Source organism: Buteo buteo, chromosome 25 (genome assembly GCF_964188355.1).
Source record: "Buteo buteo chromosome 25, bButBut1.hap1.1, whole genome shotgun sequence".
NCBI lineage: Eukaryota > Metazoa > Chordata > Aves > Accipitriformes > Accipitridae > Buteo > Buteo buteo.
The window spans coordinates 12,435,655-12,458,661 of record NC_134195.1 but is presented as its reverse complement, the minus strand read 5'-3'; the positions used below and the strand labels follow the sequence as shown (position 1 = coordinate 12,458,661).

The following is a 23,007-nucleotide window of genomic DNA, read 5'->3' as shown; positions in this document are numbered from 1 at the left end:
GGATAACTACAGACAATTACTTATGTAAATGTTGAAGGAAAGATTCTTAAAGCTGAAAAAAATAAGCGTCCATTAATTCATTAAACACCCAAAAGTCAGGAAGTGCCATTACTGGCATTTACTGTGCAATCGAATTCTACTCCCGTGTGTATACACATTATGATACATTCTTTAATTATACGATAAGTCTTCTTTTTTTTTTTCCACAGGACCCCAGCTTTATTCAGTGCACAGTGTTCAGTGAATACAGCAGCTGCTCAATATTTCTCTTTATCCTCATGCTTTATTTACTGCACATCCTCTGAACATTGCATTGAATACAGAGTTACTTGTTGCCTCATGGGTTTTGTGCTGATGCTCGCAAATCTAGTATATCAGTGTACTATAAAGATGAATGAATTTATGGTCACAATCCCCCTATGTACACACTAGGAGAGCGTCATTCCTATGTACACACTAGGAGAGTGTCATTAAACCCATTTCATAGACTGAAGCAGAAAGACACAATGACCTGCCTAATGTAAGGCAATAAGTCAGTGGTATATTGCATGAATCTACACCGCTATGTAATGCTGTCTGCTTCCTCAAAGTCCCAAACCCACATAGTTTGTGTTAATTAAAGTTGCGGCAGTCAACACTGAGCCTTTCTGTAGATCAGACTCCTGGTCTTGTGACTTTAACCCCCAGAAAGCAGGAAGCACGCGTTCAGTCATACCCTGGAAATGTCTTCCTACCTTCAATGTACTGGCTTGAAAGTGCGTAGCAGGCTAGATCTACTTCTCCTACATGATCATTAACCGTGCTAATGAGGAAGCCAAACTTGCACTTATTGCCATGTTTTCCCTCATTGCCTACACACAGACACCTACCAGTATCTCACGTAAGTGAAGAATACTCCTAGAAAACAGCTTCACTCTCTTCACAGTCCCAGTTCATTCCTTGAGCACAGTTTATTTCACGTAGCAACTGAGACAGAGGTCCTGTGGTAAGAATGTACGTGATAACAGGTGATAGAACCATATGAGATTGCTTCATTAAAAACCCTAAGGCTCTGTGTGTGGCAATTTAAATTCTGTCAAGTTTTGAGGGATTTATTTATTGATGTTTATGTGTATATGTACATCTCTATCCCTCCTCTCAAGAGGTCTTTCTGCAACCAGGAAGAGAGAAAAATTGGAAACTTCATGAAATCTAGGAACTTTGCTCTGCAAAGCTGATATATTTAGGAAATATTCAAATATTATTGTATTGAGCCCCACCTAGGGAAAACAATAAGATGATTCTTTTTCCCAAGAACCTGTAGAAAAGCAATTTGCACTTTAGTTGACTATAATATCAGAAAACACATTAGGGAAACCAGTTAGAATGGAAATCATAGTAGAAAGGTCATTTGCCTGCTATGTCATCAAAGTGGCATCAGCTACAGCCAACTCATTCCCAAGAGACCCATGTCTAGCATGTTCTGTAAGTATTTCTCCAGAACCAAGTGCTCTACCTTTCCAGCTACCCCATCTATTCAGACAAAAAAGTCAGGAGAACCCAGATTGTAGAGTCCTGTGTGAATCTACTAGTCCCTGAGTCATTGTGTGAGAAGAAATCTCCTCCTCTGAAGAAAACAAAGTTGTGGACCCACTGTCATTTGTGGCATTGTGTGGAGCACACATGAAGGAAGCATGTAGAAGATACTTGCTGTGGAATTGGACATGTCTGTCCAAAGGGAGATGTCTACAGAGAAGGTGGCTATACATGAGCTAGTCTGCTTCTAAGGCACACCTTAGTGTACTCACTGGAGGTCTATTTGCTAACAGTGTCTGCTTGCTTCCACTGACAAGTTCTGATGTAGATGTCTGAATTGTAAACATCTGCAGTTAAGCAAGATGAAGCAGATGACCAGTTTCTGTAACTCAATCAGGCTAAAAAGGGAGCAAGCCTCCCAGCCACAGAGATCTGTCAGGTGCCAGGCACATACAAAAGTAGAACATGAGGCTCGTGGAGAAATGTAATGTGTGGAACTAGAAGACCTGCAGCCCTCGGGCTTCGGCAGAGTTTGAGAAGCAGCCAAGAGTCCTGTGTTAAGGTTTTGGAACTAAGTGCTTAAATTCCTCTGAAGTCTAACTTTAGAGTGAGGCATTAAGACCCTTTTTTGGATCCAGCTTTCTGACCCTGTATTTTATAGCCTCTTGGTAGCAATTATAAACCAGCAATTAAACGTAAGAGTAGGATCATTACCCTTAATCGTATTGGTAATGAAGTCTGAGTATTTGATTGGGGGAAATGAAATTACATCTATTTCCTTTTGTTCTGTTGTCCAATCTCTAGTCATTTACATGTGGTCCTTGAATGTAGATCTGCCTTTCTGTGGTTGCTCCTGCAGACTTGAGTATACAGATTTCTCTCTAACTTTAACTGGACTTTTGGATATGAGAGCAATATAGGACTGAACCACACATACTGGTAAAATTTCCACAGTTCGCGGGTATTCATGCCAGCAGATACTCAGTCCTGTTTCCTGTGTAGCTCCTCATAATTTTCTTTTCAGATGTTTGCAGCTTAAAAAGTAATAGTCTAAGAAAGAAGCTACTCAAGAAAGAAAGGAAAATTTTACTGACAATTCATAAGGAATTTGTTACTGTGTTTATTCTTATCCAATTCAATTCAGATCCTACAGAGAGAACTAGAGACAGTAGCCAAAAATGCTGATGGCAATAGGGTCAAAGTATAACTTCTGGGGGAATTAAAAATAAATTTTCATGCAAAGAAGAAGAAAAATGTACCCAAAGACAAGAAAGAGGAAACCTCCCTCAGAATCGTCAATGATTTCAGAAAGCAATAGAACAAGTAGCCATTGGAAAAACATGTTAATTAACAGAAATGAAGTGGGGAAAAAAAAAACCTTCCTAACAACCAAACTGCCAAAAGAACTTATCTCTCTTTTTAACTTCCAAACTGAATATGGATAGACAAAAAACAAGAGTGTTAAAACACATTTATTTATAGATTGCTATTAGACTGTCTTCTGATGAAGCTAATCTTTCAGCACACACTGTTATCACTTTATATTTTATCTGATTGCTCTTACAGTACATGCTACTGACAACCATTCACTGCCCGTGTATCTTTAAGAGACAGAAAGGAAGGATTAATTTTCTTATAATAGCCTGTCTCTTACATAGTTAACGACAGGAAAAACAGGATGTCAGTTTGTGGTGTTGGCTTAGAGAGAAGCAGTAGTCATGATGTGGGAATATAGTACCAACTGCTTTCCAGCAATGTTCCAGGTCAGAGTTCCAATAGACGTAAATACTTGCAGAAAATGCAAGGTTAAAAAAGCTGCGTACAGGTTCTGACTTCAGTTTATACAGCTTACACAGCCAACTGCAGCAAGAAAGAATAAAGACATGCCGGGAGGACTTGGGGGAAGGGCTGGGATATGGAACTACACATCTTGTAAGGCTGATGAAGTTTAAATGCAACATGTGTTAGACAAACCGGGTTCCAAATAAGACAAGTCTAACCTAACTCCTCTGACTAGTTCAGAAGTTTAGAACCCGATCCACAGACTGCAACCTAACAGAAAGTTTTCCACCAACCCGGTTTGCTTTGGCGCTGTTGATGAAACAACACGGTGCATGAGAACAAGAGGATTCCCTGGGTATACTTTTCAACATCACAATGCCAGATTGCAACTAGAAGGAATAAAACTATAGGACAAAATTACATCTAACATACCGACAAGCAGGGACATGGAAAAAACTCCTTAATCGCCTGAAAAATAAGAGCCTGTTCTAATGCCTCTCCTATTGATTTGAACAGACAGCAGATCTGAGCCATCAAATACAATTCTTAGAATGGTCTGCTGTGAAGACTCCCTTATTCCTCCTGACACTAAGGAAAAATTATCAGTCCTTTAAAGAAAATAGGATACCAAACAAAAAAATTCATACCGGTAGGTGGGATGCAAAAGTAGCTTCTGATTAGTCATCATTAAGCTGTAACTTGCTTTGTAAAACTTACACAGAAGCCTTTGAGAGAACTGCAAGCGGAATGGCTACAGATTAAGATGCACTGCATTCATTCCTTGCAAGGAGAAAGTGCAGAAGGTGCTTAAAAAAGAAAAAGCATTAAATACAGAGGAAAAAGCTATTTTAGCACTGGGAAATGCCTTGTTATTAATAGTCCCTTTTCCCTTTAGTAGTAGTTATTTTGGGTATCCGTTAACACATGTTTACAAATATTTATAAGTTTATTCATATCTCACTTTTACAAGATGTACATTCATATCATGTGATTCAACATAATACACTCTGAAACTGGAACTCAACATGTCTGGTGAATTCATGTAGGAGCATGCTGGCATAACCGAAACCCAAAAAAAAGTTGTTTGCTTGTTTGTTTTTCTCTTCCACAATAACAAAGGGGTACAAACTTTTAAGATGAGTTGGTTTTGGAGATTTTTTTTTTTTTTTTCGCAATCCCTGAAGTGTCTGTAAACTCAGACACACTATGTGTACATACCCAAAATAATGCAATGGTACCGCAAATCATACTGGCTGCTCATAGTTTTGCAAAAGCAACAGGTTTAAAAAATATAAAAATAAATGCAAAGCATTGTCAAATTTACACTCAACATAATTAAAATAACACACATTTAGAAATTTTCAAACAAAAAAATAAATAAAACATCCACATACATTAATACAAAGAAACAGAGATATTTGCCTGTCTTTGATGTAATTAATACATACCATAAGCCTAGATTCATGAAAGTATTGCCTTTCAATAAATATCTTCAGCTTCAAAATCTGATATTTTCTACATTCTTCAACCGATTTTAGTTAAATATCAATTTTCAATATAAGGTGTATGAACTGCATCAAGTTTCAATTATTTATTGGAAATCAGCAAGCTTCTAGGCTGATTTACTAAAATTAGGCACCAACTTTTAGCATCAAATCTGTCTAACAGACAAACAAAATTTGAGGGCTATCTGCTATCATACGCCTTTTGAAGAATGCCTCAAACACCGAAGCCTATGACCTTCCGCTGACCTGGCTAGAAAGGCCAACTAACAAAAATAACCAATATAATATTAGCCACTGGGATACATTGACGGAACCCATGTTGCACCTTTTAAAGATGTGACTTAGAGATGCAATTTTACAAAAAGCATGAGTCGTAAAGCAGAAGGCTCTATACTTCTCTTAAGGAGGGGAGGTCACGCTCTGTAACACACCGCATTTCTCTTTTTTTTTTTAGTTTCCAAGCAATACCAGGCCTTCTCTGGTCCTACCATATCTTACTGCAACCAGTAGAGATTTTCAAGTGACCGAATGAGAAGCTCTTGCCATGTTAGCCACAGCTGTTTGGAAACTTGTTAGCCTTGGGAATTCTGTCACATCAGGGAAAGAAAACAGCATAATGGGGTCAGTAGGCTGCTTACAGATGAGGAGTGGGGCACTTCGACCATCCTTTTTAACCAGGAACACAAAAAATTTCCAACCGCATTGGTCGTGCACACTTTATAGAGTTGAGTACAATTAGCAAATTACAAGGACACCACCTGGATCATTAGATATTAGATATTATAAAAATAAACACATTTCTAAGAAAGATGTGTAATCTATTTTTCCTATACTTTGAAAATTTTCCTCAAACTGAATGGGGAAAAAGCCTGCCACCTCCAAAGCAATAATGTCTCCAAAAACTAAAATTAGCTGTTTAAAAAAAGAAACAATTTATTTTGCCTAGCACATTTAAAAGAGCAGAAAACATGCGTATTTTTTGTCACCAAAAAAAAAAAATTCATAGCCTGGGTTTGCCTGAGGGATCTGGATTTCCGTAGGACTACATGTCTATTGTATTTGAGTCAATAGTCCCAACGTGTCAATGTTATGTCAATTCAAAACCATGTCTTATTATTATTTTATAGGCAAACATAGGACTAAAAGATATAGCAGATAAAGCATGCAAAGAATTGACATCAGCACACTTGGTCTGTGTGAAAAATTTATAGTAGGGGAAGCTGGAAATCAGGGGTTTCTAGCAATTTGTACATGCTGTTGGGAACTCAGATTTTTGGTTCTAGTCTTAGCACTGCCGCAACTCGGCCCCACTGAGCCATAAACCAAATTCCCGCTGACATATGGGGGTCAGAGGATTGGGCAATAGCTTCGTGTTCTGTTCAGTGTTCCCTTTAAGACTTTTGCTGAAGTCAGGTACGGAGTTTAAATTTCTTGGAGCAGGGCCTCCACTACTTACAGTTGTGAAATGTGTCTAGCACCACAGAGTTCATGTCAGACTATGATCTGCAGGATGCTACTACATTACAAAACCAAAAGTAATAATACTCAGTGATGAGAATGGGTGGTGGAGCCTGGCCCTTGATTTATATGCCTTAATTTCTACAAAAATGGGGATAATAATTCTTACCTACTTCATAATGGGTGAGGATTAAATAATAAACATTTATACAGTGCTTTGCAAATAAACATTATATAAGTGCTAAGTATTATGATATTAACCAAAATGTCACTACATCTATATGACCCTACTAAGCAAAAAAACTTCCAGTATAATTTTTTTCACACGTTTCCAAGTCAATAAAAATGAACCATGAAGTCAGCTTGCTATTTTGATACAAATGGATGAAGTACTTAAGCTTATTTGACAGTTCCAGAAAAATCAGAGACTATTTTTTCCATTATAAAGGGGCCCATGTAATGCAAAAAGCCTATTTTTATAGACTTGTTTATAAACAGCATTATTCAATTGGCATTCATTCAAGTTATTTTTCAAATACCAGACCAAACTTTTGAGGAAGATTCTTCAGCAATCCACATACACTAAATGAAGGCCTCCTCCAAGGGAATTCTGCCCAGCGGCCGCCGTTCTGATGATCTTGGGAAATCTCACACTTCTCAAATGAAAGATTACACAAAGATCAGGCTGGATGATGGTGGACAGTAAATGAGGCTTGGCATGCCTGAGAATCTAAAACAATTACCATACTTTTAAACTTTAATAAGCACCTCAGGACCTTGACTATCTTATCTTCAATCTCCAACCTCCTCAAGAAAAATAATTAAAGAAATGCAAAAAAAAAAAAAAAAAAAAGAAAAAAAAAAAGACCACACATTAACAGAGATGGAGTAGGCGCTTTGGTCCAGATTCTCAGCTTGTATGGATCACTGGAGCTCCACACGGCGAATGGAGCCACAGTGACTTACACTTACTGAAAAGTACAGTCCAGTACACGGTAGCCCAGGTAGGACTCCTCATTTCTTCCCAATGATGTAAGGATGACAAGAAGCGGAGGCCACCTGCACGCATCATCCAAAACAAGGCAAAGCTTTTATACCACCACTGATGCAATTGGCCCATTCGAGAAAGAAGCAGAACCGGTTTCGGCTACAGCCCTTACGCAGTGCACCTTTTCATTTCCTTTTGTGCTAAATGAAATGCAAGAGCAGCATGAAGCGCCTTGGTAGATTCACAGCAACACCCTGCCCCTCTCCCCAGGCTGATCTATGGTACCTCCTTCAAAACAGACTAAGCTGATAAATCTTGCCACCTCCTTCCCTTCTGCGGTAGAGGGCAAGGCTGTCCTTGAGACATCCATTGAAAGCAATCAGAAGAATCTGTAAGAATTTTCCATTCTGGAAAAGATGTATGCTACACTACCAGCCTTGTTTCATGTTAGCAGGGAACTGTATTCATGTTACCGCTATTTTTTGAATACAAGAAAGAAGCTGTGTGTAGCAAAATTTCTGAGAGAAACCTACAAGCATTTTTGCTGTGTTGGTACCTAGTAAAACAGCAAAGGTGGAAAAGTTATTCCTTCCAGTATGAGGTGGACGCATACTCTACGTGCATCCTGTGACGCTGTGAGATCGGTAGCACTTCACAGCCTCACTTAGAAGATGTCTGAGAAAATTCAGATCCCAAACCTACAGCTTCGACTGAGCTCGTTCTATGGAATCGTTTGAGGGTAAAAATCACTCCTTTGCGAAAGTCCAGCACGGGACTGAAAAAAATCACATTAGCCTCTCTTAAACTTTCAGAAGAGGATTTGAAAGGGTAATAATTAGATCACAGGTACAGATAACAAGCAGTTCCCGCTCAATCGAAAGCTCTATGCCTTCGGTTTTCGGCACTGTGTATCAAATTCTCCTTCGATGGCTGTGAGTATCCAGTACAACAGGTTACTTGTTATAGCCTAAAGCATCTCTGTAGTAATGTTTATTATTTTTCAGATCTGCACGTTAGAAGTGCTGGAACCACTCCAGGTATTTCTTATTTTAGCCAGAAATTCATACATCATCATGAATAATGTTTTACTTTCTAGGTAATGTTTTGTTTCAATAAGAAGTTGTTAATTGCCTGAGACTTTTGTCCGTATTTCTCAGCAACAAGTAACACTATCGTAGTATTTTGGCCTTGCTTTAAAAAGGTACTGGGCTTTCACAGAGAGGTAGAAAAGGCAGGTAACATTTATCAGCTCTAGCAAATCCAAAATATAACTACTTCTCACATAATAAATAGAAGGGAAATAGCACAACTTTCAACATTCCAGAAATTTCGCTTGCTAGAAAATATCAAAACTTGAAGGAGAAACAAAAAAAGAAGACAAGTGTCTAAAATTTATCTACAGCATGAATTTTTGTCCTACAGTAATATTTGGATTTGATAAATATCAGCAAAAGCCAAAACTAGTAATGGATTGCTAAACGAGACATAAAAAGCAGGCTTAATAACGGTACTATTGAGAGGATAACCTTCCACCAGCACAGGCCTTGGTAACAAAGGCAACAAGTAACTATCTTGTTAGATGTAGACAAGACCAATATTTGCACCTTCCTCTCTCCTCCCTGCCAAAAATTAAAAAAAAAAAAAAAGTCATAAACTATTTAGAAGTGAATAGCATAAAAAGTAAAAATGGGGTGTCAGTAAACCCAGACACTTTGGTAATATAATTTAAAGGATTTCCCTACTCCCCATCCTTTCTGGATTTATATTAGGTTTTTTTCCTAAGCATTAGCTTACAACTTGGTGTCTAAATCACAGGCAAAAATTTAATTGTCCAAATATTGAACTTGTCCACCTCTACAAAACACTTCTGTGGGTTGGTTTTTTGTTTTTTTTTTTCCTTTACTTAAGATGATTGCAAAAGTGTCATACAGACTTTTCAGCTTACTTCCCAGAAATATGGCACATAAACTCCACTAGAAATCATGGCATCTACCTTTTTCCGTATGCAATGCATATAACTTTATCCATTCATAGAAGACTCAGACCGTCATTTTGGCGAGAAACTGCAATGCACCAGTCTGAGTATAAAGGACTTAAGTTACGGTTCTTGCAGAATTGGTTATTAACAGAATAAGTACGGCTATTTTTTTTAATCTATAATATTTACAGTATTGCACTTTACTGCACTTAATTGCATTTCACTAAAATTAATGCTGCATCAGTATTATGCCTTAAAACCATATGTCCATCTTTGTTGTATAGGTCATTCTTTCTACGTCCTGTAAAACAGTGAGATTTTGATTCAAAGATCCAGACGTTTGAGAAAAAAACAAAAAAAAAATTAGAAAAATTGACCTGTTTCTATGGCACAATGCATCTCATTGAGTTCAGGTGATTCTGGCAAAACAGGTGCATTTTTTATTGTTCCCATCTTTCAAGTTATCACTAATGATTAGTAAATTCTAGTCTCTCTCTTTTTCTCCTTTCAAAGGACATAGCCATTTGAGACGCACATTTTTTGTTATTGCTGCTTTTTTCTTTTTTTTTTTTTTTTTTTAGGAAAGAAAAGAAGAAAAAAAAAAACTGCCTTGCCTCAGATCTGAAATTCCACATTTAAATTCAAACCAGTTCTGCAGCAGCAGCTCCTCAGTGATGGAAGAGATTCATGGCAGTGAAATAATACTGTTGGCAACAAAGAAATGTCATCTTTAATGGAGACCAGCCCCAAGGATTTATTATTTATTATTATTACTATTTGTTTTGTTTAGTTTCGTTCTAATATATTTCTGATCTTCAAAACGTGTTTAGTTAGACACATGCACAAGGTAGCAAAACTGACAGCAGCAGATGACGTTATGCTGGAGCGATCACTTTTGCCAGGCTCAAAAATCCAAAGTGTCCTCAATGTTCACAGATTAACATAATTTAGAGATCGTTTCCTTTCTTTTTTTTTTCTTTCTTTCTCTGTGTGTGTGTGTGTGTGTTGGGGTTTGTTTGTTTGTTTTCTTAAACTCTCCCTCCTCTCTCCTCCCACCTACTTCATCCTCCGCGGAGTCTCTGACCCGTGGGTGCGTGTTTGCCGCGCGCCCGTGTGCGTGCGTGGGTGGGTGCGCGTGTGCCCCCACCCCCCCACCGCGTGTGCCGGTGCCCGCGGCGGGCGCAGAGTCCGCCCCGCGCCGCGCAGCACCCGCGGCCCCCCCCCGCTCTTCGCCCGGTTCTCCCGAGTCTCTGGGGGCGAGAGGGCGAGGAGGAGCGGCGGGAGGAGGCTGCCGCCGAGCGCTCGGGGACCTCGGGAAAGGGGAAAGAAATAAAAAAAGGGGGAAAAAAAAAATAAAAACGACCGAGCAAAAATAATAATAAAAAAAAAGAACCAAACCGAGAGAAGGCGGCAGGGCGGCCCGGAGCGCCCGCTGCTCGGCCGGGGAAGGGAAGAGGAGGAGGAGGAGCGGGGGAAGCGCGGCGGTCCGTGCGGGTCACCCCCCCCCACGCCGGCCGCCGCGGGCACCCGGGACGGGACGGGGTGGGACGGGGGGCGCTCGGCCGAAGCGTGTCAGAGCCCCAGGGCCTCGGCGTGCTTGCGGGCCTTCAGCCGCAGGTCGGCGATGCTGGAGTTCTTGCTGTTGCTCTTGGCGGCGGCGGCCACCACGGCGGCGGCGGAGGCGGACTCGGCCAGGGAGGCGATGGGCAGCCCGAAGGGCGGCGGCGGGAACATCAGGTAGGGGGCGTGGGCCGCCAGGTGCGGGTGCAGGTGCGGGTGCGCGTGGGCCACGCCCTCCAGCTGCAGCTGCGCCTGGACCTGGGCGGCGGCGGCAGAAGAAGAAGACACGGCGTCAGCCCCGCGGGGCCCCCCCCCCACGCACCCTCCCACCCCTCTACCCACGCGCGCACACGCACACACACACCCCCCGCCTCGACCCTTCCCGGCGGCTGAAAGAGAGACTTGTTTAGCGGAGCCCCCCGCACGCGAGGGGCGGGGCAAAGAGCGCGCGGCGCGGCAAATCTCCGCTCCGCACTTCGCCGGGGGCATGCCTCACCCTCCTCGCGTTTTTAAAAAAAAAAAAAATATATCAAATAAATAAATAAATACGCGGCCCAACGCACGGGCGCCAACAAGTGCTAAATAGCTAATTTTTTTATAATTTTTTTTTTGCCAGGGATGTTTATTTATACCTTGCTAAAAACTCTTTGGCCACCGGTCCCTTATATACCGGGTTGGTGTTTGCTTTGGAGCTTTCTCGACCTACACAAACACGTTGGGTTGACTGAGAGATTTCAGCTCCGGGTAGGTTCGGGGAGGAGTGGGGGAGAGTTTATTTATGTATTTAATTATTTTGGTCCAAATATGTCTTTTAAAAATCAATACAATTAATCTGTCAGCTCCACGTGTCTCAGAGACGGAGAAGGTGGTGGAGGGTCCCTTTGGGCTGGGAAAAAATCGATTCCCCGATTAATTGACCCAAAAAAAAGAGGGGGGGAGGGGGTGGCTGGAAGAGGGACGGAATTTCATCCCCCGAGTCCCGGTTTGCCCCAGCGGCCTTCCCCGGGGGGGGACTGTACCTCGCTGGGGCAAGGACCCGGGCCCCGCAGCGGTACCGGTGCCTGCGCTCCGCTCCTGCCCGGCTCCCGGCCGGCCGGCACGGCGGCAGCGCTTCGGGGAGAAGCCTCCCCACCTCCTGGGCGGCCACCTCCCTCGGAAAAGGCCCAGGCCTCGACAGGAGGGGGAAGAACGACAGCGCAAGGGTCTGCATAGGTTGGTTTTGGGGGTTTTTTTTCCCCCTTATGGTTTCGCCCACCGGCTGGGAGACCCTCCTCCCGCAGCGCTCTCCGGCGCCGGGCGGAGACCGAAGCCCCCCGGGGCGGCTCGGCACCGGACCGCTCCGTCCCCGGGGGGGCTGCGGGCCGGTTTGCCCGGGCTCCCCCCCGGGAAAGCGATAAGCCCCCAGGAGGCCATCCCGCCTTTGCCACGTCTGCGGGCGGCCCCGGGGCCCTGTGCCGGCCCATTGCACGGCGGCGGGGACGGGGGGGTCTTATCCTCCCCGGGGCCGAGGGGCGCTGAGCTCCCGGCAGCCGGGCGGGGGCTCCTTCACCAAGTTTTACAGCCTGTTTTTAATACGTGCCAACTTCTATATAAATGGCACTTGTAAACGTGTCCGGCTTCCTCCCGTGCAAACGAAAGGGGGTCGGAGCTTGCCGGGGGGAAAGGAAAATAAAACCGGAGCTAACTACCTGTTGGAAAGGCATCCTCAGGGCTCCCATATTCACGTAGGGGGCCACTCTGCAGGCGTCTAAATGGCTGGCGGTTCCCAGGATCACACCTGCGGGGAGAGACAGGGCCGGGTGAGCGGCGAAGGCGTCCCGGGGCTCGGCGGCCGGCAGCCCCCGGCCCGCCCGCCCCCCTTCCTCACCTTTGTGCATCTGGTTCTCCTGCTTTCGGCACTTTGCTCTCCTGTTCTGGAACCAGACCTGTGAAAAGAAAACGCAAACAAAAAAAAAACCAAAAAAAACAACGACAACAACAACAACAAAAAAATGGAGGCAGACTGGGCGGCTGCTAAGAGAGGATTATCTCAGGGGGAGGGATGGAGGGGAGAGGCGAGGGACTCCGCGCAACTTTGCTGAGGTCTTTCCTCGGGAGCAGCCGAGGGGGAGAGGTGAGCCCCAATACGTGCTGCCGTGGGGGCTGTTTGGGGGGGATCCTGCTCTTTGGTGCGGTTTCTCAGCGGGAGCTGAACCTGGGAGATGAGAAGCGCCCGCGGAGCCCGGGAGCTTCGCACCGAGTGTCCGAGACCCCCGTGTCCCCTGGGTGGGCAATGACGGTCCTTGTGGCACCCGTCTGGAGCGAGGGGCCGCTCCCACAAGCACTTAAAATAAGCCCACGGGCAGGCCGGGTGGGACCCTCGCTCCCTTTGCAGTGACCCCTCAGCATCCCGGGGACAGCCAGCCTGGGCCGGGCCAGGCCAGGCGCCGGGGTCTGGCCCCCAAGCGCCAGGGCCGCCTGCTCTCTCCCAGCTGGGCTTGGAAGTGAGGAAGACCTCGGGGAAGATGCGAGGTACTGAACTTGCACAAAGGAGCCGAACCGTTCCCCGCTCCCCAAACGTTAAAAGAAAACAAAACTCGCTCCTGTAGACTTCTGGACAGACACGAGCAACAACATCTTTGCAGGCGGGGATGTGAAGAAGGGCTTATGCCCCTACCCGAGAAATGCCTGTAATCCAGTAATCCTGCCCTAATTCCAGCCGTTCTGACTCAAACAAGCGCAGAACTTGCAGTGGCCGCTGCGCCTCCCCTGCCTCTTTTCCAGGGGCATTTCAGACCTTCAGACCTACTTTCCCCCTCCGAGGCGCCCGGGTTAGCAGCTCTCCCCAAAGGCTCGTCAGAGGCACGGCCCAAAATGTTTCGCGGCCCCTCATCCTTACACCAAAACCTACCGATTGGGGACAAACATTGACTTTCACCGCTGATAAAAATCTTGTAGCTAAGTAAACACCTACAACCTTTGATGTTCTTGCACTTGCCAAGAGATCATACGGTTAATTAATACTAACTGCACTTCCTACATCAAATTTTCCCTTCAAGCTTTCTTCAATTGCCTTAATGATGGTCATTTACAACGGAGTAATTAGTGCAAAGAAAGGCTTCCAAAGGCATTAATTACCTCGGGTACCTCAGTGATTTTCTTAAGTAGGAATTGGCCTTCTCTGATTTGGAGCACCATTTTTCCTGCCTAGGGTGGCCGGGGGGGGGGAGCGGGGAGCAAGCGGCTGCGGAGACGGACCGACCGACCGACCGACTGACTGACGGACGGACAGACAGACAGACAGCCCGCTCCCGTTCCCCGCCGGCTCGTCGCTAGCGCAGCCCTCCCCACGCTAACGGGGCATCGCTGCCCTGAGACGCGCAACACGGCACAAGTTGTTTTTCCCTACGAGCAATACGCAAATATTAACAACATGCAACGCTTCTCCTTTTAACCGGGCCGTTAGGGATTTATATTTTTTTTTTTTAAATACGAGCATGCAAACTATCGTGGTGCTGTAGCGACAATAATACTTTTTCTTTTTTTTTTTTTTTTTTTTTTTTTTACGGTTGTAAATCCTTGCAGGAAATCTCCTTGTGTGTGTTCCCCACGCCCCCCCCTCCCCCCCAGGAGTATAAATTGTCAGGAGGAATTTAAGCAGCGTTTAAACAACTTCTCTTGCAAATCAGAACATCTTTCAAACAGAAATTATATTTAAATCTGGAAAACGAAGTGCCCTTTCCCTTTAGCTATGAAAAAATAAGGTTATGAGGAATAAAAGTGATGAATTAGCCACTACGTTAAGCGATAATAAATCAGGCTTGGTGTGATTCACGATCAATTCCAATTAGTCATGAATATGCTAAGTAAAGCACAGTACACTGTTTTAGACAGTTATTTCTTCATTAAGGATCACTCAGTGATTTCTTTCACAAATGCTCTAATCTGATTTCCTTTTGATTTCCATTAGAGACAGTGAATAATGACATTTAATTTAGCCCTGCACCATAAACCCAAAGATATTTGTTGTAATTGAATTACTGCCTGCTCCTCACTATGGTCTCATAACTTTCAATTATAACCCTGACAGCTGGGTGATATGAGTTTCCAGTACAACACTAAAAATAAAAGGTTAATAAGGACTAGCTACCATAGGAGCTTCAATTTATTTACAGCAAATTTCCACACTAAATTGAAACTATATCCTTTAACAGCAAGGGACAAGCGGTTCAGATAGGAATTAGAGAACAATTCTGAAAGTATTAAAAAAAAACCTTTCCCTTTTCCCCCCTTCTCCTCCTTTTTTCCCGCTTCCATTTATTGATAAATATCAAGCTCTCTGCTTATTTCCTAATTAATTATCCATTTCTCCTCTTTTCCCTCTTGATATTTCTTTTATTTGTAGTTTTATTTTCATCCATGCAAACCTCTTTTGTAAGATGATTAAATTTATTAAATTTCTTTGTCTCATAATCTCCGCCTGAATCAGGTGGGTTTTGTTTTTTTTTTGGTGTGCTGTTTTAAGATCTGTAAGCACTTGAAGCACCAATTTTCCTGTAACTATGAACATCCTGTTAAGGTGCTGCTCAGTAATAAAGTACTTGAAAGAAAGAGTGCAGAATTCAATTACAAGTAATTTATTTTTATAGAAACAGTACATCAAGGCCTTGGAAAGATATTACAGAGCCCAAGTAAGAAGATCTGGGAAGATGACATAAGAGTTGATGTCCCCTTCAGCAAAAGTTTAATCTTTTCATTAATTTATATGGTGTGGTTAGATCAATCTTCCAGGAGAAAGTAGGCCAGCAGCACTCTGAACCCCTGCAATATCCCCTGCAAGCCACCCTTCCTAAGGCATGTGCCCGGCACCATCCCTCGCCCAGCTCGGTTTATACTGAGAGAGGCAGGAGCTGAGGGGAGAAAAGAGCCTTTAAAAAAAAAAAAAACAACAACAAAACAAGAAAGAAAACGACCTAGCTACTCTATTTATTTCGGGAAATGCCTCTCAGGAGGCAGTTGTTTAAAGCCAGATAGTCACTTACTCGGGCAGAGGCTTGGGAGCGGGTCCGGGGGGAGCGGGAGCTGCCTCTGCTTTCCACAGGGGGCACGTTGAAGGGGGGGGACAAGCCGACCCCTCTCCCCACTCCAGCTCGGGGCTGTATTTGCCGTCTTCCCCCTGTGCCCTGGGGGTGAGGGCAGGCACGGAGACGCTCGCCTGTGCCCACGCAGCCACACCCGCACCTATGGGTACCCACGCGCGCGCACCTATAGGCAGATATACATATGCATGCGCATCTCTTATCTCCGGGGTGCGAAGGCGTTTTGCTCAGTGGAGGGGTTGGCTTGGTGACTTTTTCTTCTTGGGTTTGGGTCTGTTAGGCCAAGCACAGAGTTACAGCCCAAGCAGGGATTTCCTTCAGGTTTCTCCTCCTCTAGGCCTGCTCATAGAGCCACAGGTTGATCTTATTAATTATTTCTAGGAGGGTTTTTTTGTTGGTTGGGGTTTTTTGGGGTTTTTTTTTTAATACGACATCCGGTTTGGGGATGCATTCCCTAGTTAGCTTAAGGGGAAGGGGCGGGGAGGGGGGGGATTTTTTTCCCCTGTATCAAACCGAAAATCAAATTTTAAAATAATCGATGTGAAACCACCCAAACAGACGGCTCTGATAGCTCCAGAACTACAGCAGCCCGGACCTATTTTCAAGGTTTCGAAGGCTAATTGGTATTTGGCCGTATCTGAAGCGGGATAGGAGGCGCGGGAGGAGACGCTACCAGATGGGGTGCCATGCATTCATATGCTTGCTGCGCGAATCAGAGCGGGCACCTTTCCCCCGGCTCTGGCTAATCCCGTCCCTCAGCACCCAAACCGTCTAGCCTTATTCACGGCGATTGTTTTCTGGGCTTTTTTTTCCATAACGGCCCCATAAAAGGAGGGGGAAGAAAGTGTGGATTAAGGGAGAGTTAATGGCACGTTTGCAAGGAAGACTACAATAATTAAAACGAAAAAAAAAAAATAGCGAGTTGCTCAGCTATTAGAGACTTGTCAACTCTAGCACCACCACCACCACTACTAACCCCTCCCGCCCGGAAAAAAAAAAAAAAAAATCCTTCCTAGGAAATGCAAGGCACGGGCAGATACTCCCAGAGCAGAATTACTGTTTGGCAGGACAGGTACAGCGGAGTTGCAACCAGCTTCCCCATCACACGTGTCGTCTCTGCCTTCACCTCCCCGCTTTGGATGAAACGGGGCACTGTGCTAGGATCCGCTGGCAGTTAGGAAGTGAGGTGAGGACGTTTCCAGGAACAGAGCCTTTCTCTTACCTGAACCCTAGCTTCAGACAGTCCCAGCCTCTGGCTTAGTTCCTCCCTCATGAAGGCATCCGGATAGTGAGTCTCATCAAAAAGTCTTTCCAGCTCATTCAGCTGCTCTAGTGTGAAATTGGTTCTGCTTCTCCTTTGTTTGAGCTTGGTCTGTCCATCTTCATCTTCTGACTTCACATCTTCCCTCTTCTCTTTGCACTCGTAGATCCCTGCCGGGAGGGGGAAGGGGAAAACGACACTGAGCCTCCCCTCGCACCTCTCCGAAGTTTCTCTCCGCAGCGCACGGGGGGCACCCCCCTCCCCTCTCTTCGTCCCCAAACTCAGCACGACATGCGGGGGCAACGGGCGGGCGGGAGGGGGGGGTCCCCAGGCCGGGCCCGGAGGGGCGAGGGGGGCTGAGGCCGGGCCGGGGGGCACCGCTGCCAGCCCTGGGCCGAGGCGGGGAGGAAGGGAGGGAGCCGCTCTGCCTTGCCTGGCTGATGCCCCATCAGAAAAAACCCTCTACCTAGAAATACAATTTTATTTTCTTTCCAGGGTAGAGGAGGAAGCCGTGGCGCCGGTTGGCACGGGCAGTTCGGGGAAGGGGCTGGTAGGGAAGCCGCCGGCCCCCCGATACCTCCAGGCGGGGGGAAGAGGCGGGGAAGGGCATTTCTCCGTCGCCCTTTTCTCCCAAAGTAAAGAGGGTTATGCAAGAAGCTCCCCTCCGCTGTCATGGAGAAGCCACGGTGAAAATATTTGCCTCGTAAAAGAAACTTTCCACGGGCCTGAGACCGACACCGTCTGTCCCTCTCCCCCTTATCACCCCTCCTGCCCCCAAAATACCTGCCGGCGGGTCGAACCCCCCGGGGCGGTGGGCCTGCACGGCCCGGGGTGGGGGAGCGCCCTCAAGAACCATGGCTGCCCCCCCAGCCCCTCCAAAAGAGCAGACAGCCCCCTCAGCCCCCATGGAACCCAAGAGGGCTCGGGGCGAGCCTGCGGCCGGAGGCGGCCGCTCTGCACGCTTGTCCCGGCCAGAGGGGAGGAGGGCTGGGGAGGCAGCGGGGAAAAACAGTTGCCCTTTTTGGTCTTGGCGAGGAGGGGTGATTTCTTTTGCTTTGGCAAATTATCTTTCTTTCCTCCTCTTCCCCCCCCCGCCCTTTTCCTTAATGCCAGGCGGCCTAACGCACCGGCCCGCTTTTAAATCCGGCTAACGAAGAGAGGAGAGGTGCTGGAGCAGGGGGCACCTCTGGAGGCTCGACCGGTTCCCCGGCCTCCTCTGCTCGCCCGGGGTGCGCATCCAGCGCGGGCACCGGCGGAGTCCCGGGACGAGCCGGCTCCGGCTGCCTCCTTTGTCCTGCTTCACCTTCTGGGCGGTGTGGGGCTGGGGTGGGGGAAGCCATATCTGCAGACGATCCCGAATTGAATCCGTTTTCCCTCACCCAATACGCACATATTTTCTCTATGTATATGTATACGCACGCACACAACTGTGCGCACGCACATATATGCTAACCTCTATACTTAGGGGCATCCCAAAATGCAAATCACGAGCTGCAAGTCGTAACTTAATTGAACGTAATAAAACGTCCTGAACTGCATCTGTGCTTAAGCAAGGCGGGGACCCAAGTCCAAGCGCTCCTGTTCACTTCCGAGACGAAAACTGTCCCTGGCCGGAATCGCTCCTCCGGGCTCCCCGTCTCCCACTCCGGGCGGCGTATCGGCTGCCTAAAACTTTGGGAAGGGTCTGGCCTCCGGAGGTGTGTGTGGGGGGGGGTCGCTGGGTGGTTTTAATGGCGTTTTGTTCGCATTTCTCCTGTTAGGGGAACCCTTATGAAAAGACGAGGGTGCTAACCCAGCAAATGCCTAGGGAAAATGAGGCGCCTTCAAAAGCTCTGTCTCCTTTCGGAGATCCGAGGCTACAGCTTGTCCGCGATAGGTATAAAATATTAACTAGCATATCGGTGGGACTGAAATCACACGCCGGAATCAGTTGAAATTACACTGAAACCTGGCATGAATTTAAACTGTCACAAGCATCTCAGCTCTTTCCAACTCCTCCCTTCCATCCCCACCCCCAGCCCCTCTCCATAGATTAGATTAGCTAAACATACAAGCCAGAATTTCGATACACAGGGAAAAGGCAGAGTAGTAGAGATATTTTTTTTTTTCGTTCGTTCGCATTATAATTTTTTTTTTTTAGATTTTTTTTTTCCTGGAGCATGCCCTGCTTTCATTTTTTAAAACCATCTCCTGCGCGAACGATTCGTCTAAACCGAACCCTCTCTTTTTGCAATCTCTCGACCAGAGAAGGAAAATCGGCAGTGCTGAACGGTACTGGCTTGTGCAGAAATACGGGTACCCGAATATGTGATTCTACCCGGTCCTTCTGTTTGGGGAGGGGGTGGAAGAGAGGAGGATATTAAATAAGCGTTTGGGCTGTAAATTAAATTGCCTCTCGCCCAATGTTATATTAAACAAGATCAAACAGTAGGAAACAGCTGAAAGACTGGTTGTTGTTCCCCAACCTATTAACCGTTTTTTATTACCCCAAGCTAGCCAGTAGCTCCCCAGGCAGGTCCACCTGTCTAACTTGCCTAGAGACACTTTCTCAACTTTCTAATCCCCCCGCCCTTTTTATTCTCTCCTTCCCCTGCCAGCCCGTGCGGGATTTTCGGCTTGCTTGGTTTAAAAAAATTATTTTTAATTGTAATTTCTGTTCCGCTACGAGAAGGAATGGCGGTTTACCCCTCGGCCGGCGGCGCCCGCCCCCCGGGGGGATGCGGTGCTGCCCTGGCCCGGGTGAGAGGGGCAGGCAGGGCACCGAGGGACCGTTCGGCCGGTGCCTCCCTCCGCAGGGATGCTCGGTCTCACCCGGGCCCGGGCAGCTCCCCCACAGCCAGGGTCCTCTCCTCCTCCTCCCCTCCTCCTCCTCCTCCTGGCCGGCCGGAGCCTCTGGCTAAGGGCAGGCTGACCGGCACAGGACAAAATGTCCAGGGAGAGCCCCCTCCGCATCCAGCTTTCTCCCAGAAGAAGCAGCAGCATCCTGACGGCCCGGAAGCAGGAAGAACAGGTCTCCTAAGGCATTAAAACTCCCCGGACAAGGTTTCCTCGTACCAAAATAGAGACAGACAAAAAATGTCTGACGTCCTGCGCTGCCCCCTTCCCCCGGGCGAGCGAACGCCCTAACGCACCGGATCGATTTCGGATGCGAACGGGGGGCTGGCGAGGAGCGGGGGCGGGGAGCCGGGGGGGGGGGGGAAAGGACCGAAGTTGCGACTTATTTTTCAGGGCTACGTTCCCGTTCTGCATGCGGGCGTATGTGTTTCCAGGCGTTATGTCCCCGGCGCTGCGGGAGGGAGGCGGCCGGAGGAGGGAGGCAGGATGCGGGAGGCGAGCCTGCTCGCCCCGCCGGGGCCGGGGCCGGGGCCGGGGCCGGGGCCGGGGCGGCGGTGACCGGCTCGTCCCCTCGGCGGGGGCGGCGGGGGCGGCCGGGGAGGGGGCCGGGGCTGGCGGCGAGGGGCGCGGGGCGGAGGGCGCCCAGCCCCGCTCTTACCTTCCGCCGTCCTGCCCGTGCTGAACTCCTTCAGTTTGTCCTTGTCGCTCTCTACGTGGTCTTTGAAAAGATGCACCGGGCAATGGTTGCTGCTCTCGGTCATGTCCTGCAGGTTAGAGTCAGAGTTTCCAAGCTCCCTAGAGCGAGCCAACCCACTCTCCAAAACTTCCCTGTACGTGATCGTCTCCTTCTTGTTGCTGCTGCCACTGCCGCTGCTGCTCTCTTTGCTTTTCTGGTCAAAAGATTTGGATACAAAAGCCGTAAGTTCTTCCATGGCTGCCCGGTGATCTTATCCACAGAGATCCACTTGTTTTCGGTCGGAGATGTGGCCGTCCTCCGCACGCTGTTTTTGCACGTAGAAGATGGGCTGTATAGGGTTAGATCACTCCTGCTGTTATTTATGCCTTTCAATTTGAGATCACACTATTTATACATGGCTACCTCAGCCCAACCCCCAGCTCTCCCTGTCTCCAGCAATTACTGACTGCTCCATAGTCGCAGGCGGACTCCTAGCAGCTATCTCCCCCACCTCAGTCCAGCAATTGGCTTTCTTTTCATTTCATCACTCTTTGGCATCTTTGCACCTTGATTTAGGGAGGCGAAGAGGCAAAAGCGAAAAAGAGGGGGAGAGAGAGAGAGAGAGGGAGAGAGAGGAATAAAAGGGGGGGGGGAGAGGAAAACACGAAAATAGGTATCTGCATTCTGTAAATGGGTTGCAGAAATGAAAGTCGAGGAAGACTTAATTGATTGTAAGGACATCCTGTGCGTGGCAACACTGTGAGTAAAAACGGACCTAGCTAATCAAATAACTGTGCTCCTGCAATTAAATGTATCGCTGTCAAGAGGAAAAGAAAATGAGTATTCAATAAAAAAGGTAATGAATAAAAAGCCGGAGATGTGCATTTGTTGTAATCACTGGAAATTCTACCTGGTTTGCTATTTAGCTAATTGCGCTTAATTAAGTGGTCAAAATAATCGGCGAACCAAAAATGCTGTTTTAAAAGTGTTGCCTGCTCTGGCGGGTGGGTGGGTGGGTGCGCGGAGGGGGACGTGTGTTGCAGTTAAACAAGTCGCGAGGTGTCGCGGAGATCCGTGTCGGTGTGTTCGGAGGATTTGGAGGGGGTTGCTTGGCTGAGGGGGGGCGGGGGGGGTATCCATGGGTAGGGGGGCTCTCCAGATGCGTGTAAACATCGCAGGATCTGTTGTCTTGTTTACTGTTATTATGTCGTCTGAAGATACTGTTGGGGAAAATTAAAATCTAAAATGTTTTTTTGGACGTAGAGCTATCCTGCTGCGTGAAGCAGAGGGGTAATTTGTTAACATGAGAGTTTGTAGACGACAAATAGAGCATTAAATCGTCTTCCCCCCCCCCCCCCCCTTTCTTTCTTCCCCAACGAAACCCATCCTGCCGGATTTAAGATAGAACTGGCAATAATTTCCCCACCTTGTTCTTGGTAGACTGCTGTTATTTTTGCTGTACTCCCGGAATAATTATTATTATTCTGTGCGCTTGAATAGCTGCCTGAAATTCATCATCAGATAACAGCGCCGGCATTTCTAGCGTCTCTCCGCACCGTTTGATCCTCACGCGGAGCCGACTTTCCAGCTATTTATTTCTATTTCCTCTCCTCGGGCTTTAACGCGAAGGGTTATTTGGTATTTGGAGGAATTTTGTCTTCTGGTCCTTGGGCTTTTTACGTCCTTCTCATTCCCTCGCCTCGAGTTTGAGATAATCAGAGCCCATCATCACGCCACCCTCTGCTCTGAATCGCAACCAAAGGAGGCTCCTTGCTGGAGCAAGGGGCCATTGTTTCTTTTCCGGGGGAGCGTGGGACTGCTCTGAAAATTAGCAGAACGTTAAAACACTAAAAATACGTTTAATTAATCCGAAGGTGCCCCCAGCACCAGAGTTAACACCTCCACAGGAGGAGGGGAAAAAATAATAATCGAGGAAGCAATTAATAAAGGGCTTTAAAAGGAAAAAAATCAATCTCCCCCCGTGCGAATTTAAAATGATTATCTAGGGGGCAAGGATTGATCATTTGATCTCGGCACTGCGGATATCCCTGACATTTATTATATTGTTGTGTCTCGGTGGCATCCTTCCTCCAGAGTTCATTTAACAAGTGAGGGAGCCGAGGAAGCCTTACAACTTAACAAACAGGTCTTGTCATCGCAAACGCCAATCAAATCCGAGGCTCTAATGTATATCACACGGCACCACATAAATAATAAAGGCAAACGATAGACGTGGAAGTAACGTATGGCTAAGGAAAGATCCCGGCACGACACGCTGCTTGTGCCTCCCTCCTGCAGTCTGCCTGCTAAGGCTCGGTGCCGGATTGCTGCACACGCGAGGCTGTCACGGACACGGGCACCCGCGGGGACA

At 46.9% G+C, this 23,007-nt stretch overlaps 1 protein-coding gene across 2 annotated transcripts; it reads right to left on the bottom strand.

Moving 5' to 3' along the window:
* Window positions 1–9,898: 9,898 nt before the first annotated feature.
* On the bottom strand, window positions 9,899–22,484 carry SHOX (SHOX homeobox). Of its 2 annotated transcripts, XM_075057268.1 has the most exons (6): window positions 22,063–22,484; window positions 20,619–20,985; window positions 17,087–17,295; window positions 12,654–12,711; window positions 12,475–12,563; window positions 9,899–11,044 (listed from the first exon to the last, which is right to left on the bottom strand). In XM_075057268.1, exons 2-6 carry the CDS (start codon window positions 20,890–20,892, stop codon window positions 10,799–10,801), a joined length of 876 nt encoding a protein of 291 aa, XP_074913369.1. In that variant the 5' UTR covers window positions 20,893–20,985; window positions 22,063–22,484; the 3' UTR covers window positions 9,899–10,798. The 2 variants fall into 2 exon arrangements, with proteins under 2 accessions (XP_074913369.1, XP_074913368.1); XM_075057267.1 differs by lacking the exon at window positions 22,063–22,484 and having other exon boundaries at window positions 20,619–21,109.
* Window positions 22,485–23,007: the final 523 nt, after the last annotated feature.

Coding starts and splice junctions, on each gene's coding strand:
- SHOX (XM_075057268.1), bottom strand. CDS start 20,892: ATGGAAGAACTTACGGCTTTTGTATCCAAATCTTTTGACCAGAAAAGC. Junction 12,712..17,086: donor TGTCTGAAGCTAGGGTTCAG/GTAAGAGAAAGG, acceptor TTCTTTTCACAG/GTCTGGTTCCAGAACAGGAG. Junction 12,564..12,653: donor GGAGAACCAGATGCACAAAG/GTGAGGAAGGGG, acceptor CTCTCCCCGCAG/GTGTGATCCTGGGAACCGCC.